This window comes from Epinephelus fuscoguttatus, linkage group LG4 (assembly GCF_011397635.1).
Source record: "Epinephelus fuscoguttatus linkage group LG4, E.fuscoguttatus.final_Chr_v1".
NCBI classification, from domain to species: Eukaryota; Metazoa; Chordata; class Actinopteri; order Perciformes; family Serranidae; genus Epinephelus; species Epinephelus fuscoguttatus.
Genome location: NC_064755.1, coordinates 4,285,226 through 4,307,314, shown reverse-complemented (window position 1 = coordinate 4,307,314; position 22,089 = coordinate 4,285,226). Strand labels below are relative to the sequence as shown.

At 39.8% G+C, this 22,089-nt stretch overlaps 1 protein-coding gene across 2 annotated transcripts in view; it reads right to left on the bottom strand.

Annotated features, from left to right (window-relative positions):
- The window catches only part of lrp5 (low density lipoprotein receptor-related protein 5), a 112,478-nt gene that overhangs the window by 56,211 nt on the left and 34,178 nt on the right, over positions 1-22,089 (bottom strand). Inside the window, exons 8-11 of one of the 2 annotated variants that reach the window (XM_049574395.1) lie at positions 11,731-11,819; positions 11,401-11,619; positions 10,085-10,173; positions 7,564-7,735 (exon numbers count right to left, since the gene is read on the bottom strand). In XM_049574395.1, the coding sequence (XP_049430352.1) occupies positions 7,564-7,735; positions 10,085-10,173; positions 11,401-11,619; positions 11,731-11,819 (569 nt within the window). The remainder of the gene's footprint in view (positions 1-7,563; positions 7,736-10,084; positions 10,174-11,400; positions 11,620-11,730; positions 11,820-22,089) is intronic. The other variant, XM_049574396.1, reaches the window with a different exon arrangement.

Genomic DNA, 22,089 nt, shown 5'->3' with positions numbered 1-22,089 from the left:
TGGTAACGCATTATATGACACTGTATATGCAATAATATATATATATATATATATATATATATACATATATATATCTGTGTATATATATATATATATATATATATATATATATATATATATATATATATATTATAAATATATTATATAAATATATTATATTGGTTTGTTACTGCCAAAACATAATATATTACTATGAAGCCTAACTTTCGTAACATGTTAACCCCAACACTGATTATAAGATAAATACAGTACGATGTGTTTAAATGTAATCTTGTAAAATGTAGTTTTTGGCAAGAAACCTGAATAAATTTGTTGATGTTTTCACAGCAATATAAAACAGATAAAAAGGTACAGTAAAAAGTAAAACAAAGGTTATATTAAAGGTTGTTTCATAAATGTGTATGATTGAATTTGTGCTCATTTAAAGGCAGTGTAATGAAGGACTGAGTAGCTTTAAAACGGTTTCTTTTTTTGTAAATGAGGATTCCTGTTTTCTCTGTTACAAAAGGGGGAATGAATAAACAAAATAAACAGCAACAAAGAGACACCACTGGTTATTCGACATCAGTACCTGCATCGGCCCAGAACTTCACATTTCGGTGCATCCCTACTCGCATTCTGTTGCTGTTTCACATGGATCATTTTATTGCAACTATTTTGTTGAGCTCCTAAATGTTTTGTCTCAGGGCTTCAGTCTGTTGCTTCATGGTCTTCTTTCTTCCTTCATTTCTTCCTATTTTTGCTTTTAATTCTTTGACAGTTTCCTTAAGCTAATGAATACTGTCCTGCTGGATAGAAATCTGTCAGATCATAGCCTCCTTTTCTTCCATCGGTATATTACACTTGTCCGTCAGTGCGTTTCCATCTTGCAGCTTTGCATTGAGCCCCTGAATCCTGATCTTTAGGGGCCTCTGTTTTTTTCCACTGATGGCCTCCTTGTCTACCCTGTTTTTCTTTTCCTGCTTCTCTGTTTGTTGGAGCAGACTCTGGTATTCACCGTGCAGGCCCTTGTTGGAAGACGGAGTTCTTTCAAGTGTCAGAATAACTCGAGGAAAGTACAAGTGCCTAACATTATGCTGAAGTACAGTATTTGATAAAATGTACATTACACCACTGACATTAACACATACTGTCTGTCTCAGCTGGTGTTGTGGAGACTTAGCATGTTTAGCTGGACTGTGAGAGAAACAAGACACAGGCAGGGAGGCTAGCTATTGAAACAAGGTGCAGGGCCTTAAGCAGGGGAAATTCCACCATACACCTCCCTGCTCTCCACCTCACACACACTCACAAGCAGTTACCATATGGCTCAAGAGTGAGATTGAATGGCGCTACACACAGTCAATCTGCATAATCACAACAAAGCAGCCGTTTAGTGTGTGTGCAGAGAAAGCAACATATCAGTCAAAGCAGCGAACTCTCTCAAATATACTCACACACACACCCCACGCACACGTGCGCACACGCACACACACACACACACACACACACACACACACACTCCTCTTTAGAAGGGGGGGCGAGCGGTAACTTCAGAGGTTTTTTTTCCACAGAGGAGGGGGAGGGGTGGGAGGTTGCAGAGGGGGAATCAGATTTCTTTAAAAAAGACCTGAAAACACAGTGGGAGAGAGAGAGAGAGAGAGAGAGAGAGAGAGTCTTCAGTCTGCCTTAGTCATTTATCATTCTCTCTCTTCTTTCCAAAGGTAAAATGTTGGGCACTATTCAGTTTTCAGCTGTTTGGCAGGCTGGCTCCACACACAAACAAGCCACTATTTGAGTAAATAATATGATATATTAAAGATACTGGAATTCATACTTTCAACTGAGACTCAAAATCCAAACCATGTCCAATTTGCTATTATACAAGAGCAAGGAAGACTAATTCCCACATTTGAGAATCTGGGCACACTAAAAGCAGCTTTGCTTTAAAGGATTATCAAAATAACTGCTTACTTGTTTTCTTTTGATCAACTACTCAATTAATCAATTATTCATTGCAGCTAAAAAAAAATCAGTGTAGTCAATATTAGTTCACACTTTACTTTGGCTGTTATTACAGCCACCCTGTCTTATCTTTGATCTCCCTCACAAATGCTCCCTTTCCACCAAAATTAGCAAATTAGTGTACGTGGGTTTTTCAAACATGAGAAAACCCCTTAAAAATAATAGACTCTTCTCCCATTGCCAGTGGACCAGAGTTGTGTAGACGGCTCTGCAGCAGATGAGTATGCCTCTCTGTTCTTTTTACTGGTGTGTCACATTCCACATCATGGACAGTCCAGAAAACAGGTTAGTAATCAACAGAAAGCAGCATGGAGACCACTGAAAACTTTACAGTGGTTACTTCTATTTATATCTCTTACTATTCAGTCTCTGTTTTAAACTCAGTGCAGACTTGAAACAATGTTTGAGTGCAAATTGAGTGGAGCCAGACGGTAATGTGGTGGCATGTTATTGCATTTTGCCAGTAAAGGGCTAAAATCAGCGCATTCACCTGGGTGTTGTATTTCCATCACTGCTGATTTGAGCTGGAGTTGATAAATACCAATTACCGATTATATACTGATTGTAACTTTTCCCATTACATACAAAAGCAAGATGTTAGCGGGTCTTAGTGGGCTTTTTGTCCAGTGGAAAAGGGGCTAAACTAACTCTATGGACAGATAAACACATTCACAGATGGGACTGTCAGGTTCAAGTGTGACAAAAGTCAAATTGCCAGAATAAGCTATGTTCACATCATGTTGCTTGTACATATTTCAGAAGATTTCACAAACAGCAATAAACACAAAAAATGTATTTTTCAGCATGGTTACTTTTCATGCTTATGCTATATTGTGTTACACATGGGCTGCTGTGACCTCTCATAGACTGGAAGTTAATCAGCAAAGTAATCACAGACACTTGTTACCAGAGGTGTGGACCCGAGTCACATAAGTCATATGACTTGGACTCTTTAACTCTAATGACTTGTGACCTCACTTGAACTTGACCCTTTCTACTTATAAGTGCTTGATACCTTTTCCCAAGCCCAAAGATTAAAAAGTATGTCATTTGAAAAGTGTGCCATTAATCAATTAATTTCCCGCGCTTTTCTGAATCATCTAACATTAACACTATTCATTTCCCAGATGATCCGCTTTGTTTGAAACAGCCCGGCAGCATCCAGTCACGTTGCAGAAGAACCCTTAAGAACTAATGTTAGGTTACTGAGTGCCAGTTGAGAAAAAAGCTATAATTAATTAGTCTACAAAAAATACAGTGGTCAACAAAAACGCCAACTGCAGAATGCAAAACATGGGGATCTAAAATTACAAATGGAGATGCAAAAACTTCTAACAAACTTGTTTTAACAAATAAATACAAATTTTAAAAAGCATTTGTGGTTGTTGTAAATTTAATATATTATTACTCTGTTGGTAGAATGGCATCAGATGTGGTGCACAAGAGCATCACAGCTTGTTTAGGACTTTACAACTCAAAGTTTAGGGCTTGAGACTCGACTCGGGTCTGTCAGCCTTAACTCTGGACTTGACGTGGGACTTGAGTACCAAGACCTGATACTTTTCTTGTGCCTAGTAAAGCAGTGACATGGTCCCACCCCTGCTTGTAACATACTTTACCATGGGTGTTCAGCAATTCTAGAAACTTTTTGGAGGAAAATATAATAAAAATAATGCTTTATAACATTTTTGATGTTACAACACCAGACATTGCTAAAAACTAATTGTTTGAATTGTTGGATACCAGGGAGTTAAAGGCTAAAGTTTAAAAAATGATGCTTTGTTGATTGTGTCTCTCTGACCACTGAAATTTCAGCAATATCTGTCCCAGTATGAATGTGGCTGCCTCCTGAGTGTTGCTGAGTTTTGTTGGCCATTTGTAATTCAGCCAGTAAAACCAAATTAACTGTCTGATCACCTGATTGCTCATTTTTCTTAACCTCCCAGATTGAGCAATTCATTTAGTAAGTGTGGTGGTATTATTACTGATAATGGACAAAAGTAAGAATTAGTATTCAACTCAACTCCCAGTTAGTCTACAGTTCTGTCATCAGGATGTAATTTCAGCAAATGTGGCATCGCTTAAAATCTTACGGTTGGCATTTAGCCTTAGCTTTCATACATGTGTGTGACAACAAACGCTGAACAAAATTAGACTACACACACACACACACACACACACACACACACACACGGGAGAGAGAGAGAGAGAGAGAGAGAGAGAGAGAGAGAGAGATGTAGGCAGACATACAATGGAAATGTCTTCACACCCAGCAGCAATTTCTTTTCAACAGGATAAAAACAAGGCTGAAACGTTAAAAAAAAGCCCTTTGAGGTGGGTCCTTTCACCCTGACAGTGAGAGAGAGAGACGCAGAAAGAGAGAAGGAGAGAGAGCAGCCACCCCTTTTCAATTGGTAAGCATTCAGCCAGAAAGCTCAGGCATTCACTATTCTGTTCTAGTTTTCTCTCTTCTTCTCTCAGCTGCTATGAAAATATGTTAACACTAGTAAAATTGTCCAATTCTGCAGACTCCACAACAACCACCAAATCACAGTGACGATAACCAGATAACATCAGAGACAAATGTTGAGGAAAAAATGTAAAGAAAAAGAGTACTGACTAAAGAACAGTAACAAGCTGAGAGTGGGTAAAATAATACAGGCAGGAAAACAGCACAAGAGGGACACAGAGGTACTGTAATGTCTAAAAGAAGAGACAGTGTGTGATATTGACAGAGTTCAGGAGAATACCGATCACCTGCTTTGAAGGAGCTATAATAGGCTTGGGGAGAGGGGGAAGGGCAATGAGAACAACAACCACCCCCCAGCCCTGCCTCACTCTGATGTCCTCTGCTTCTCAGACTGTGTGTGGAGACCTCCTGGGCTCCAAATCTGACAAGTTAATGCGACTGTTACTACTTTCTCAAGCAACTAACACATCAACAAAATGCACACAAATGTCTACAGAAAGTGTGAAACATGTCAGAATTCTACCTGTGTTTTTTTTTTTTCTACCATGTTACGTTTTAATGCCTTTGTTCATTCTGTGATGTGAAAACATTAGACCTCCACACATTCAGAGAAATAAAAAGCGCGCCCTGGTTATACTTCAGTTATAAAATCCTAGCATCTCTCTTGCACGGCTGCTGATATCACTGTTAGCTGAAGAGTCAGTCACAGTGGACAGTAGTAGAGGAAGCTGTACAAGCATCTGGTGCAGAGCAATTCTCAAAACATACAGTACATTCAACAAAAAGATGGCAGTGCCGAGCCCAAACCTACTGTTCTAAAATAGTACTGACCAAAAGACAAACTGACTAAATGACAAGATGATAGTTGGAAGCATGCAGTCATTTCCTAATATGCTCCCTACAGTCACACACCAGGAAGGAGTCATGGCAATAATGTTACTGCTTTAAAACCAGCCACACAGCCATAATATCACCTTATGACATGGTACTGTATTTTCCCCTTCGGGGGTTGTAGCACCCAGAAATGTAATCATTTCCTGAAAATTGCACTTAATGTGATCAAATATGTAATAAAACCCTATAATGTAATAATTTGACCAATACTGTAATACCTTTTAGGTGTTTTTTTTAACTGATGATGTAATAATTTTCATGGATGATGTAATAATGTAAAAAAAAAAAAAAGTATGCTTTTTCTCAGAGGTGTAAAGAGGGAAAGTACACAACATTTATAATACTGTTAGTGTCATGTTAGCCGACTGAAAACATATTGACACTGATTTCATGTTTGGAAATGTAAACTCAAGGCTTGATGTAGCATTTGAAATTTACAAAATGACAAGTGGTACATTGTTGTCCGGCAAAGATGCACTGAACTAAAATCCCTATCAATGGCAAATGAATCTGCCCATACCCATGCTGACTGGTTGTTGTGCGGGGATCGTCCATTAGACCTGAGTGGATCTCAGATTAGACATCATCAGAAGATGAAAAAAGTGGCTAACGTTACACATGACAGCAATAAAGGAAAAACAGTTGATTCAATCTCCATGAAATGTTCTTGTAAAAATCTCTGCATAGGTAGAGGAAAGTTTACACACCCAAATAATAACCTAGTAAATACCAATAATGATCTTACTTAAGAAAACTAAAATTAGCGCCCTGTGGTTGTATGCCTCCCAGCAAAAGTCAAGTTTCTCTTACAGGTTACATCCACGACTATGAAAACATGGATGCTTCACACACATCTCTCCCCCAACAGCACAGAAGATCTATACAATCAGCACAGTTTCAAGGTGGACACCCAAGATTAGTGTCATCAATTCAGCATCTGACCAAATATCTCCACTTCTGTTCCTGAGATATGACATTGAGCTATGGCCAGAAAAGCATTTTATGCAAAACATTATAATGTCACAGTGAAGCTGACCTTTGACCTTTTGGACGCAAAATGTCATTATTTTATCCTATTAGACATCTGTGTGAAGTTTTGGCATAATTAGAATATGAATTATTGAGTTATGGCCAAAAACATATTTTGTGAGGTCACACTGACTTCAACCTTCGACCGCAAAATTTTTATCAGGTTATTCTTCAGTCCAAGTGAATGTTTGTGTCAATTCTAAAGAAATGTGGAAGGTCACGCTGACTTGACCTTTGACCACCGAAATCCAAACAGTTCATTGCTGAGTCCAAGTGAACGTTTGTGCTAGATTTTAAGAAATCCCACGGCCACGGCTATCACTGGCACGGAGGCATAAATACATTCAAGCACTATAATCAAACTCCCTCAATAGTTTAAGGAGGATAACAACAAGCAGGAAGAAGGTAGAGTTTGGTGTTCCGTTTAAATGCAATGATTTTTTATTTACTGTCAGCTAGAGATCCATTAACAGCAACCCGTCGTTACACCCGTACAGTTTTAATATTTGTTTTGGGTATCAGTATCAGTCAGGACATTTTATTACATAATTAGTCAGGTTATTACATTATTGGGTTTTATTACATTTTTAAGTGCAAAATGTATATAATTTCAATTATAACAATGCTTAACTCAATATTACACTTTTAGGAAGTGATTACATTATTGGATGTTTCAGGGATCTTTGCGGTCAAAAGAGTCAAGTGTTATTTTTAAAAAGATAATTATTTGATCAAACACATATTTTTTTGTTGTGGCCTCATACTCAGCTTCTTTCTTTTGCTACATCAGAATGGAGACTACAATATTCAGCATTTTCACATATGGCAGAATGTACAACAAGTCAAACTAGACCTGTGCAGTCCATACCAAATCAGACCAGACAAGAATGAGACAGGCCAGATCACATCAGACCAGTAGAGACCAGACCAGATGACAACAATCTTACACAATGGTGTGTAAGTCCAGCCAGCAGTTGCATAACTCCACATTCCCCTGGATCGCTATTAAAACACACATGCACGCACACAAATCTCATTTCTCCTCAATCCACCTCTTCTTTTTCTAATTTCTCTCCTTCCTTTCTGTCCTGTTTCAGCTGTCTCCAAGTTGAGAAGTAGTGAGTGAAACCATACACAGAAGCTGTATAGATTGCTGTTAGACATACCTCTATCTTGTCAGTTTTAGCATCTCCCCAGTATAGCTTTCCTGCTGCATAATCGATAGCCAGTCCATTGGGCCAGCCCAGAGAGCTGTTGAGCAGAACCACCCGCTCTGTCCCATCCAGGTTGGCCCGCTCGATCTTAGGATGCTCGCCCCAGTCAGTCCAGTACATGTAGCTGAAAGAGACAGGGGCAATAAGACAAGATGAGGCTTACCTCCAGTCCCAGGGACATTATACACATTTACCATGTATATTAGTCTATCAATTTCAGTTTTCAAAGATTCTTGAGTAGAAATGTGCATTGCTACTTATGGACGTCAATATCGTACTTTAAAACACACAGACAAGCTATTACCAGTAAAATTTAATGCTATGCTAGTTTGAGACTTTTCCTAACTTTTCCAAACACTTTAATCAGTCAGATTGAATTAGTAGTTGTTGATGCTGCTTGATAAGGCCAGGTATTTTCCCTCTCCAGTGTCATCCCCAGTGCTGGGATGCAGTGCTATAGCCAGTCACTAAAATGTATGAAACATTGGAATTCTTAATAGTGCTTGGTTTGTCTTTTATCCCCCAACATAAACATTTAACCCTATGGGCCCTAGGCCTTTTTGGGGTATTTTTACTGCCTTTACTTTTAAGCTCATATCACAGTCATTATAAAGGCTACATACACATGCTATATCTTGTTGTTGTTTTTTTTCAGGACAATCTGGGCTAACCAGATTTGCCATCATGCCATGTCCTTCTATGTGCCTGTATTTTATATTCATTTTTATATCAATGAAAACAAATCTGTGTTACTAAATTCTTACATTTTTACATGTATCTTAGCATAGCAAGTTAGAAGTAGAAAATTCTGCCATATATGAAGAGGGGGGACTTTCTGGAATCTGGCAATATAAGAACCATGATGCTGGGACATTCTGTCACTTCACAGCTGTCCAAAACATGTGGTTTGTGCCAGGCGTGATTGCCAGTATTTTTTCATTATTGCAAGAAATTCCACTGACTCATTCACAAGTCAAAAATGCGTTTTATCTGAAAGAAACATGCAATATTTACATCTAAGATAACAGAAAAATAGTTAACCAAGTGCAAAGATGTCCTCCAGGAAAATATTTGTTTTTCAGTTTCAGTTATATATTGGGGGGACATTTTGGGCATTGGTGGGGGGGTACGTGTCCCCTTCAATGTATATGGTGACTACGGCCCTGTCAGCACGCATAATTAGGCCTCAGTTGTCTGGGTGCGAAAAGGTGAAGTACGCTTGTCTTGTCATACAAAGTTTGATGGAGTGTCAACTGGACAATATGGAGATATTTGCATTTTGAAAGCCGGACTACAAATGTGGATAGACAGGGAGAAACACACGCAAGCTTAAGATGTGGTAAGATACAATATTCCTCACTATATGAAGTGACTGATAACAACATCTATATCATGGATTGTAAAGAAATTCGTCAGGTTTTTCTTTTGTAGACAGTTGATCTGGATTTATAGCGTGATGGGATGACAGCACAATGATGTGTGTGGTATCACTGGAAAGCTCTGCTCCTGCGCTTTCATGTGATATGCGTGGCATTTCTGTGCAAGCCTGCGTTCCCGAGTAATCCATCCAAGAGTAATGTGTGTGCAAAGCTGTATGAAAGCTCTGTTATACATCATTTTATTGTAACTTTATCAGTTTTTTTCGCTGTGAAAACATTGGGTTACCGACAAGTGGCCTTGGCCTTGTCGGAAAGCTACAGTCCCACTGTTTCATGTGATATGCGTGGCTTCTTGCTATGACACACGGTCGCGGAGAAAATCCACAGAGAAGAACAGGTGTGAATTTGGACACATTATGCGTCGTTTGGGCCCACAGGGTTAAGGGCTGCACAAGTCTTGTCCACACTAGGGCTGACTTTAAAGTACACAGAAATTTGTTTCTATTTACTCTACTCATTATTAGACTTGCACCGATTACAATTTTTTGGGCCAATAGTGATTTCCGATTTGCAGAGTTTGGATGGCTGATTCCCATTTTGGTCGATTCCAATTTCATTTTTTTCAAACCACTTTACAGCACACAAGATATTGCAATATTTTATATCTTTGCTTTATTAGAACATTTTAACCAAGATAGAACCAGCTTTTCAATAATCATCTCAAACAAACAAATAAAAACAGTGACACAGGTTAAGACGCTGTATTTGACCGGCGTTTTAAATGGGCATATTTTAGACTGACCGGCCGGTCGCAGGCCATGGCTGATCACGTGAAACCCGGCCCGATTCCGAGCACTGCCGATAAATCGGTGCAAGTCTAGTTATTATACTTGATTAACATTAAATGTAATAAGTCTAAAAAAAAATACTGAAATCGAGCATTCGTTTTTAACTACAGAGCATCAGCTCTCCCCAGAAAGCTAAACCCCCCCCCAATCAAAAAGATTGGACAACATGACCTCAGAGTCCTCAATGGTAGCTACTGCCTTGCAGAGCAGGTGAACTCTAATACATACAAACATGCTAACACCTACCCATTAATGGGGTCCAGGACAATAGCTCTGGGTTCATCCAGGTTCTCCGAAATGAGAATTTTCCGAGAGGTTCCATTAAGCCTGGTAACCTAGAATAGCACATGATGAGACACATACATATCAATACAACATATTTACAGTATTACAATGTTTGTCTTCATCCAGCCTGTTTGATCATTTTCTTTGATTGTCTTTTGTTTTTTTCCATACATAAGAATCACCAAATGATGGATGTTTTCTGTGTTAAGCTGCACAGGGATGATCCAGTGAGGCTTTTCACATTTATTTTACAATATCAAAGTATAGCTGGGTGATTGGTCTAAAATAATATCGCAATATTTTTGGCAATATCGCGATACACAATATATATATATCTCGATAATTTGAAATCTCATCTAAACCACTGTAAACTACTACAATACAAAATTATTAAATCAACTACAAGTACAATAAAGTTTAATAAAGTAGCTACTGTCAGAATAAAGTTAAACAAAGTACAAAGTTAAGTACTGTTATAATTAAAGAAATCAAAACAGAACCACTCTCCTATAGAACAGGTCTATACCTTGTCCTTTTATTAAACAAACTAAAGAGGGGCGTCAGTAGTGAAGTGGATAATGCCAGCGCCCCATGTACAGAGGCATTGCCTCACTGCAGCGGTCACGGGTTCGAGTCAGGCTTGCATCCCTTTGCTGCTTGTCAGTCCCCACTCTCTCTATGTCTCCCCATTTCACACACTGTCCTATCCATTCAAGGCAAAAGCCCACAAAAAATTATCTTTAATCAAACTAAATAGCCTTGTTTTATTTATTTTGTTTACACAAAGGCATGTAATTTCTGTTTCTACATGGTGGTGCATTTACAATTCTCCTCTGCTCTCTGCATCGCGCATGGCAGAGTTCCACCCCAATGCGCGTGCACACACACACACACACACACACACGCAGGTGAGCACACTCACACCAGCGGACAGAGAGCCCGCCTCGGTAAATATGTCGCATCAACCACCTGAAAAGCAGACAAAAATATCTGCATTTTTTAAACACTCCCAGGGTGGTGAAGATGGTGGGGAAGAAATGTTCAGATGTTAACTTCAACGTACAGTTCAAATAATTGTTCAGTTGTTATATTGATTGCTGTCATTAAAAGAAACACATGAACACCATGATTCCTTGTTTGTGTCCGTGTCCATCTGCCCCCCAAAGCTGTAAACCTAGGGGAAACACTGCTCAAATGACTCAATCGGGGGGTTTTAAAATTCCACAAACTAGGTTTCCAATACGCACAATACAGAGAGCCCTAATATAAAGATGTACCTCAATGCGGTCAGTGCCAGTGTCAGTCCAGTACAGGTTTCTGGCCACCCAGTCCACAGCAATGCCATCTGGGTGGTTGATCTCCGTGGTAACCAACATCATGGCATTGCTGCCATCGATGTGGGATCGCCTGATGGCCCGAACCTCATCATCTGTCCAATAAACGTAACCCTCAACTGGGTCATAGTCGATAGCTATGGCATGGCGAATGTCATCAACCTGCACGAGCAGAGGAACAATGTTTAAGAGTGCAAGACAGGACTGATACATTTGCGTGTGTGTGTGGGTGGTAGGGTGGGTGTGTGCGTGTGCGTGTTTGTGTGTGTTTACCTGTAGTACTATGTCAGTGAAGTCTGGCAGGTCCAGTGAGATTCTCCTCAGGTCAGTCCGTCGAGCCAGCAGCAAAACCTGCTCTGCTCCTATACAAAACAGACAAGTTTTATTAATTGTTAAGGATCAATGCATGTTGATTTCTAACAGCCAAAGAGTGCTCCCATACACACACATATATATATATATATATATATATATATATACACACATATATTATATGTTATTATCATTTTTAAATCTGCATTCACATACAGATATCTTATAGAGATTTGCCAAAATGACCGGCGCACAAAGAGGAAGTCTTGGTTCAGATGTCCCCTGGCTACACGACTTAGCCTGGAATATACACCTTGGCCCATGGAAGCTTTTTGGTAGTTAGAAGAAAGCTGATGGGCTTAAAGATTGATTAATTACTGCATATCACCACAAGCATAGCGTTGATATTCATAACTTAACCCTTAAAATAACATAATTTCTAAAACATATTTGTATCTGCTTCTATGCAGATGACTTTCACCTTTACAGAATGTCCTGGTAAAACTTGGCAAAACAGTCAGTGGTGTTGGATGTCTTAGGATTTCTTCTAAGTTAATGACACACATAGATGAAGTGGTATTGTGCATCCATAAAGTTTGGTAACAAACAAGAGACTGATTTAAAATAAATAAATAAAGGTCAAAATCAAAGCAGCAGACCCTGAGATGTCTCAGACTTTGTCTGCCTAGTAAATGTCCACATCTTTTAAACTCCACTCATTGTAATGCATGTTACAAAGTAGTCAAACAGAGTTCAAATGACTTTTTCAAACAACATTTCATGCCGGGGCTTCAGGACATTTGGATCATTACGGACGAGCAGTATGGAGATATTTTGTGGTTTCAATTATGTGTTTTTTGATGTCTGAATCTGGGGCGCCGTAAGCCTCCATTAGGTGGAGTTGTGTTGCTACCCCCTCTCCCCTTGGATCTCTGCAAGTGATGTGAGGACTCACACCTTCACCTGAGCCTCCCTCAGCATATGGGTGAGTAGATAATGGCTGAATTTTCATTTTTGGATGCACTATCCCTTTAAGTCCGAGTCCAGATACCATCATCAGAGTTATTTTCTCATACTTGACAAAGCTGTCTTCAAATACAAGTGTGAAGAATGAATTTAAGGTGTGATGCTGACATTCCCATCAATGCTTAAATGACAAAGGCTGTCTGATCTTATTTTCTTCAGATGAGGCATGACACACTAAAGTCCTTCAGCCTCTAGCCTTTTGCAGAATTTGAAGGTCATGCTGTGCACCTTGTAATACAACCAACCCAACAAAACACCATCACAAACAACAGCCCATACCACATAGTTGAATCAACACCTCTCTGACACTTTCTCAACAGCAACCAGATATTATGAGCCTCACTAACGTTCAACTGCTCTATTTTTTACTGTTACTGGGCCACCCTTACAAGGAGCATTAGGTAATCCAGGGAAAACCCTTTGAATCCAACACACTAAAACACCAACAGCTTGAAAAGATATAATAGTAGTTTGTTTTGGGATCAGATAAGCTGTAATTCCCCTTGTGTGTATATTGCGGTAGAGAAAAATTGTTACATTTGGGTCTGTCTGTAGGAAAATTAAAAGAGAACCAACCTTTCAGAACCAGCACAAATACCACATTATCTAAATGGTCCAATGCAAATATTGTGCAAGTGGCATATAAATGCTTAATGATGTTTAATGACATAATGATGAAATGACATGATAAATAATGTTGTAGGAAGGTCATGCAATCAAAAGTGAGACGTTATAAAGAGAATTAAGAACAGAAAAAAAAAAAATTACAGAAGAGGATTGGGGCTACCTGTGAGAAGTGCATTCGAATTCTGAGTTTAAAGACAGAATTCTTACTGAAAATTCTTCATGTGTTTTGAGTTAATTTGACTAAAATTTATAAAGCCGAGTTGGCCTTATTAGTTTGAGGCCAATAAACAACACTGTCCTTGTGCACTTAAAAGAATACGCCAACGATTTGGGAGTTATGCCCTTTCTCTATCATTTTCATAGTGAGACAACATGATCAATATCTTTTTTGTGTCTGTACGTCCAGTGGCTGGGTCTCAGCGGTTAGCATTGCGGCTTAGCTTAGCGAATACAATTGAAGTCTACATGGGGTCAGTAGCCTGCTCGGTAAAAGTGAACAAATAAACGTTACAGAAACCCTGAAACTGGCATTTCTGCACGTGCATTTAAAATAAACATGTTTAAACATTAATTCGAAAAACGAGAGTCCTTTTTAGTCATTTTAGAAGAAGTTTGATACACGGAAGTATAGTGTGTTTACATCCTGCGCTGTGATCCGCAGAGGGATACACCGGTGAGCAGGCACAGGCACAGACGTAGCCTGTAAACAGCCTAACGATATCTCCGGACTATAGCAGCTGCAATGGACGACTTTGAACGCGATTTTGAAGAGTTTCTTGTAGCGGACACAGACCCAGAGCCATACCTGTTTGAGCCGGAGCATATAGATGAGGAACTCCAGGTGTTGGATGCTGAGCAGGCGAGAAGAGAGACTGAATCCTCCGAGGCAGCGTAACAGCAAGGGGCCGAGGGGAGACGGAGGTCAGGGGAGGATTGGTAGTGTAGCTGCGGGGCTTGCCAACCTATGCCTATGGAGGTGAAATCATTTTGCTCCACAGAATGGGATGAGGTGCTACCATCGTTGGGTAGGCTAGAGATATATCATCAGGAGGAAAACTCCCGCAGAGAGTGCATCACAAGGAGTGAAAACTTTGCAGCAATCACTAATCCTGGCATAACTGAAACATTTTTTCATGCTCCTAAGATAAACTGGAAAAAACGCCCCAGGCCTGCAGGAGCTGATGGACAGCTTTCAGTTGAGTGAGTAATATCGCTTTATGATCGTCCCTGTCATCCCTTTGTTTGCTTTTACCAAGTGATCTAGCGTAACATTACCTGTCCCAGGGCCAGCTGCAGCTGTTGCTCACCGGTGTATCCCTCTGCGCAGGACGTAAACACACTATACTTCCGTGTATCAAACTTCTTCTAAAACGACTAAAAAGGACTTTCGAATTAATGTTTAAGCATGTTTATTTTAAATGCACGTGTAGAAATACCAGCTTCAGGGTTTCTGTAACGTTTATTTGTTCACTTTTACCGAGCAGGCTACTGACCCCTATAGACTTCAACTGTATTCGCTAAGCTAAGCCGCAATGCTAACCACTGAGACCCAGCCACTGGACGTACAGACACAAAAAAGATATCGATCATGTTGTCTCACTATGAAAATGATAGAGAAAGGGCATAACTCTCAAATCGTCGGCGTATTCCTTTAACATATTGTGGTGTGTTGGGACTAAATGGATGGAATTTCCCAGAGTGCCGTGACACAATGTGTTTAAGACCGTAAGCCAAAGAAAACTGAATTTGAATATGTTCTGAATCACTCACGTTACCCATTACGCAGTGATTAATGTTTGTGTATTTCACAATGATTCTAATGTGTTACAGTTAATGTTGTGGTAAAAGACATTTTGCACCATGAGTAACGTCGTATACACAGTTAGTGACCCCCGCCTGTGTGGATATTAGAGTATCTAACATGAAGTTGTGCAGAGGTGAAATAAAGTGCACATCCTTGGTCAGAATGTACCTCTTAGTCTTAGGTTTGCCACCATATTTATTCTGTAGTTCAATGAAATTAAAAAAAAAAAAAAATTGTAATTTCAAGGGTGAACCCTGCCTCTCACCCAGTGTCAGCTAGGATAGGCTCCAGCACCCCCTTGACCCCTAACAGGATAAGCGGTTACGCAAAATGAATAAAGAAGTTGTAAAATGTGAACTTAATGTTTTATTGTGATATGACATAGAATTAAATGCTTCAACAACAAAAAAATTGTGTTAAACTGACATAAACTTCCTGTCAGACAAGGGTAATATGACACATTTATTTTGCATCTGGTGTAGTCAAACCTTGTTACTGTATTGATCTAAACAAAAGGTTGTGAGTGCAAACTGTTTCCAAAAAAAAATAAAGTTGAGTGAGCAAATTGGAGTTTACAATGTACACAACAGCTCCACAGACAGTGGACTGATAGAAATGACTGCTTCACAGCTCTGAATCATGGAGGTCCAGGTTTAACACTTTTATGGCAAGGAGCTTTAATGTGCTTAGAAACTTAGAAACTAGAAACAGAGTCTAACGAATGGTCTTTACAACTCGAAACCCTAATAGCAGTGGTGGAAGATCCTTTAGTTAAGTAAAAGTATCAATATAATAAGTAACAAGACTACCCTACACAGAAAAGTCATGCATCTAAATCCTACTTTAGTAAAAGAACAGAAGTGTTATGAACATAAGTGTTGAATTTCCCCTCAGGGGGATTAATAAAGTATATAGAATTAACAAAAATAAATTAAATTAAAATTAGTATCAGCAGTAAAAGCAGTGGTTGTGCACTAAGATCCCTGTAACTAAAACACTGACATATATAACATTTTCAGATTGTCAATACTGTTGCATCACTGAGCAGGGTTTTACTGTTACAGCTGCTCAGATGAATTTGAGGGGTTGTGAGATGATTAATGGGAGAGGAAAGAATAATGTTCAACATATCTTAGACTCCTCTGCTGCTCAGTCAGTATCATTATAAACTTGACATATGAAGGTTTTACTCCCATTGGAAAAACCATGCATTTCTCTGACGCTTGTGTCATTAAAGTATAGATATCAAGGCACCATCCGGCCGACCCAAGTCTGAGTATTTGGTATCTGGACTATAGCCAAACCCAACAGTCCAATATCAATCAATCTGTGGAGAAAAAGATTTTATGTCTGTTTCCAAACAAAACAAAGTTCTGATACACAAATCTCTTTTGACTTTTCCTGAATCTTTGCTTTTTTGCGGGATATAGAATAATTTGACCTGTTTGGGCCTGAAACCAAAACAAGGAGAAGGTTTAGGAGGGAAATATCTCTTTGGTGTAACCGCTAACGACTTGTAGGAATCTGACATGTGGTCTAATCTCTACCAATTGAGTGTAGAAGTAGCAACTGCTAAAACAGAGTGGAGTAGAAGTATAAAGTAGCACAAAATGTAAATGCTGAAGTAGAGTTAAAATACTTCAAATTGTACAGAAGTGCAGTACTTGAGTAACCATACTTGGTTACCTCTGCTCAAAGAAGAGAGAATATGGGGCCAAGCGTAATAAAGTTTGTGAATGCATACAAAAATCTGCAAATGTGTATTTAGAATCTGTGTGTGCGTAATCAGATATCTAAATGTGAAAAAAAATTTACAAACCTGTATTCAGATTTGCAAGTGTATTGCGATTTGTAAATCTGTACAATGATCTGTAAATCTGTACACAGAACTGTAAATGCGTACAGAGATATATATGTAGAAAGATTTTTAAATACCTATGTCTTCAGCTTTAACTCAGTCGGGCCTCTCAATTGACTCTCTTTGCACACATGATTTTTGCTACTCTTCTGCCGTGTGCGATCCGCAAATGCGTGAGAAGATTTGCGTCTGTAACTCAAAGTGTGCGTCATCCTGAGCACAGGCTGACAGGCTCATGCTGCCGCCCACTAGCTTTTGCTCGGTGAGCTGAGGCTGAGCAGACAACGTCTTCATAGATAAAGTTGCCAACTTTATTTTAACAGTGCTTGGCAACACTAAGTTACTCATGACAACCACTGCAATAAACCTGAACATGTACTTACAGAGAGCAAACGAGAATCGAGCAGCCTGTCCATACAACAATAAAAACAGCGCAGCAAAGTAGCGCCTGTGAGCCTGTGCTCAGGGCAAAACAATCTGAAGGTCAGATCGCAATACACTTGAAAATCTGAATATAGATTTGTGGATTTTTTTTTACACATTTACATAGCTGATTACGCACACACAGCTTCTAAATACACATTTGCAGATTTTTGTATGCATTCACAAACTTTATTACGCTTTTACAAATTATTTTACACATGTACAATTCTGATTATGTACACACAGATTGAGATACGCATTGCAGCTATTTTGCTACCATAATGGCCCCATAAGAGAACATTAACGGCAGCATGAAAAGGTAACAGTTACCTAGCAGCTGCAGTAGAAAGAGCAGCAATATGGCCTAATAATAATAACAATAATAACATCCTACAGAAAAATAAAAGTCATACACATGGATTCCAAAAACATTGATCTATCTGTGGTCAAAGAGATTTGAAGCCTGAGCCGAGCTCTACTATTATCACATTTCTTGCCCCCTCCTTGCTCCATCCAGTCTGGAAACAAAGGGCTCTGCTGTCCTGAGGGATCCTCCGCTGTGTTTTGGCTGTTGGTTCAGATTTAACAGGAGCCAAACTTACCTCATGGGAGACAATTAACTGTTTTTCTTTGTCTCTCACACCTCTGACTCTGAAGAGCTCACATTTATGCAGTTCAAAGTGTCTCTCGCTTTCTATTCCCCTATCTGCTATGTCTTTCTTTCCTGTTTTTGTCTCACATTCACCTGAATCTTAAGGTGTACTATGCAGAAATTGTCAGTTAGTGTTTGTAAACAGCATCACCAGTGAAAGTGAAAGCCAACCCCGGACTCACTATCGACTTGGAACAACCTTTGTCTGCTTGGTGTTTCAACTCACTATATTTGCGGGGTTTTTTCAGCACTATTTCAAATAGGTCTCTAAAACTCCACATTTTTAAAATTCACAAAGACAATAACTTATCTGTAATTAAATTGTGTACTTCGAGTTCATAACCTTAAATATCTAAAATTAATGTCAGATAGCTCAGATAACAAAAACACATTGTTCTGCTATTCATGCAAATCTTTCTTCCTCTCTCTCTCTCTCTCCAGCTGCATTTTCACAACCAATCAAAATCTGGCATCTCTCAGCCCTGGCACCAATCAGATTTGACACTGAAAGTTGTTCCATCGTTACCTAAATGACTGAGGCGAGGGGGGATAAGTGAAGGGAAAGAATGAAAAGGAAGGAGGGAAAGCATCTGTGATTCCACTCTTCTCTTCGCTTGACTTCATTCTGAGACACTTAAAGACCCCTGACAAACAGTCTCACACACACACACACACACACACTCACACATGCTCTGCTGCCAGCGTAATAACAAACGCCTTCAATTTAACCAGCCAAGCAAAACAAATTAGAAGCACGGACACAAAGACATACTCACACACACACACAAACACACAAACTGTGGGCTGACACAATAGAGCATTGTTGTTTTTATTGTCAACAGTGGCTAAGTGATTGGTTGGCATGCTTCATTCAAATTTAATACATTCACATAACACAGGCTAACAGACACAGACGCACTCTAACACAGTGTTGTGTTTTTGCAGAATAAGGCTCTATTGTTTCAGCATCGTGGGAATCAACATGGCGGCTGGTCAGTTAGTGACCCACTCAGCTACCAGAGAGGTCACTTCTACTTGTTTCCAAGCTAATACACTCTGTGCTGAATCATGACATGACACACCAAAGACAATGGTGATGAAGGTTAGCAACAGCAAATACTAATTACTCTGTGTATCCACTGACACCAGTATCTCGCATGCTTATTAAATCAAGGCTGGAAATATCACATGCAAATACACTGTAGTGCATGTAAAATTTGAGCTGTTCACATAATTCTTGGCTTCATGTGCACTGCTGAACGTAACTTCCAACAGAAAATATATCATACAGGGCTACCAACTCTCACACACTGACCCTGAGCCTCATGCAAGTGACACTTTTCACACACTGTCAGACCACACATCCAATCTCTCACACAGTGAATAACTAGCCCCTTTTACACTGCCAGATTTTTAGGGCTGTCCCAAATAACATTTTTTAACATTCGGACCTTCGGCAGAACAGTCTCCTTCGGTACATTATTCTATGCTTTCTTTTGATTTTCACATTGGCTAGTCATCCTGTTTAATTTGTCTTCTGATTAAATCGGAACTGTTGAAACAAGTTGTAGGAAGCCTCTGCAAGTAATTGGTTGCTGGCAGACACTCTGAGCTGCAATAAAATGGTTAATCAGCAGTGCCGTGCACTGTAGAGCCGATGCGCTGCTGGTTCTGCCGGCCTGAATAGAATATAATGTCTATAGCTTTACTGTTGTGTACAGCCTTTATAGACTGAGCTGAGTAGTGATGCGCGGGTCGACCCGTAACCCGCGGGACCCGCAAATGGACCTGCGGGTCGGGCAGCAGTGATCGTCTGTTAAATCGGTCTGTAAATGATATTTTGACATTAATATTATAATCTATTAATCTATAATCTATTACTGTCATGGCATCTGAAGGTACTGATGCGTTGAGCAGGTGACAGTCCGCGGTCGTTTTCAAAACGCACTTGTGTCACGCACAAAAGAAACTTGTTGAAACTTTAAACAATAATTTATTGTACAAAACGGGGGAAACAAACGTTGACAAAAACGGTTCCATAATTCATATTATATTCAAAAGATAACGAAAAACAGCTACAAGTTAGAGGGAATAGTGATAAAGTGGTAAAACTTGGCATTGATCCACAGCCTCAGACGGGTGCGCTCAAGTGTGCCGTGCGCACAAGCTCCGTTGGTAGGCTATACTATATTTTCACATTTTTAACAATGCAATTTAAAAGTTTTTATTTTTATTGATAACCTACATTTACCAACAACAAAAAGACTGCATTTAGCACCAAAAAAATATGTGGAAAAAAAAAAAAATAATTAAAAAAAAGAAAGTAAATAAAAAAACAAATATCGAATACCAAATTTTCATAACGAATACCTACCCATAGAAACAAACATTCGAATATCCGAATATTTGGGTATGGCCTTACAGATTGTTGGGCCATTTTGCTCGCAAGCTGCGAGTGTTTAGACACACAGAGGCGGATTGGTGAGTTCATCCGAGGTGCCCAATTTTCCGCCTAGTAGGGTATTCATATTGGCGGAACCCTTTTAATTTAAATAGGCCTTCCACAACGGGAGGGGCTGTTGAAGACTTGTGGGAGGAGCTGTTGATGACGTGGCATGTGCAAGCCACTGGCGTTGGATAAACAGGAAATAGCTGATAGCAGGAATGAGCAAGCAGCTAGTAGCAAGAGGGAAACGCAAACCTGACAGACACTACAGTAAAGATGAGCAACTGAGGAGACATGGAATTGCGCGCCGTCCTTGCCCTCGCAAACGAAAAGGCCATTAACCGTCAGATGACGGGGCCAGTGAAGAACGGGCCGACTTAGGGGAGAATCGCAGAAGGACTGACTAGCCGCGGCTTCCCTCCCACATCACTATTTACATCGCATGCTGAGCTACACGTTCTGTTACTTGATCACACCCCCCATTGCCCCGAAAAAGGCACATTCTGTATGAACAAAAGTAGGTAGGCGGCATTTTGCCGCACTCCCCGATTTTGTTTTTATACTGCCAATGCTGAAAGAAGACTGTTGGGCTTTCCTGCAAATCTGCACAATCCCTGTTTAAAAAGGGCTCATAACTGATAAAAGTGCAACACAAAAAAGGGACATAGCGCAACAGCAGCACCGTCTAAAACCTGGTCAAGTCACCCGTCACTTACATTTTGATGCACATCTATTTGCCTATGAGCCTATCCCAGCTGACACTGGGTGAGAGGCGGGGTACACCCTGGACAGGTCAAGACAGACAATCATTCATGCTCACATTCAGACCTGCGGCCACCAAGTCACCAGTAACCTGCCTGTCTTTGGACTGTGGGAGGAAGCTGGAGAACCCAGAGAAAACCCACACTGACACTCAGTATGTTTACATCCACAGTTAAGTTGAGCTACGGTTATAGCTTGGCTAGGCCACTTAATTGGACACCTGTCCTTGTTCCAGTATACAAGCACGGGAGGGGAATCGATTTTATGATCCAAGTATTTCAGACTCCACTACGATAAGTGGCGATATGCCCCCTTTCAGTTTGTTAGCATCTGACCTTTTCCGGATTGACCTATTATGTATGACAAACAAGTTAGCTACAGTTAGCTAGCGGCAATCTGGTACCATGGTGGACTACTTTACAGCTCTGTACATTTCGTCTGTCCAAAAATGCACGGTTCTGGATGTAGATTTCACCATGTTGTTACCGGCTTCTTCTTCTGTTACGTATTTAACGCTGTTATATATGGTGGCATTTTCAGGTAGTTTTTACCACTGGTAAGTCATACTTGTCTGATAAAAATTGTATCCTAAACGTGTCGAGCACAAGCAAATTAAAAAGAAATACTGGTTGTGAAAGAAACTGCAATCAGTGCACTTCTCACAAGTTTTCCCTTTCATTTTTTCAGGATTACCAGTGGCTGAATAGCTTGTAGTCATACTG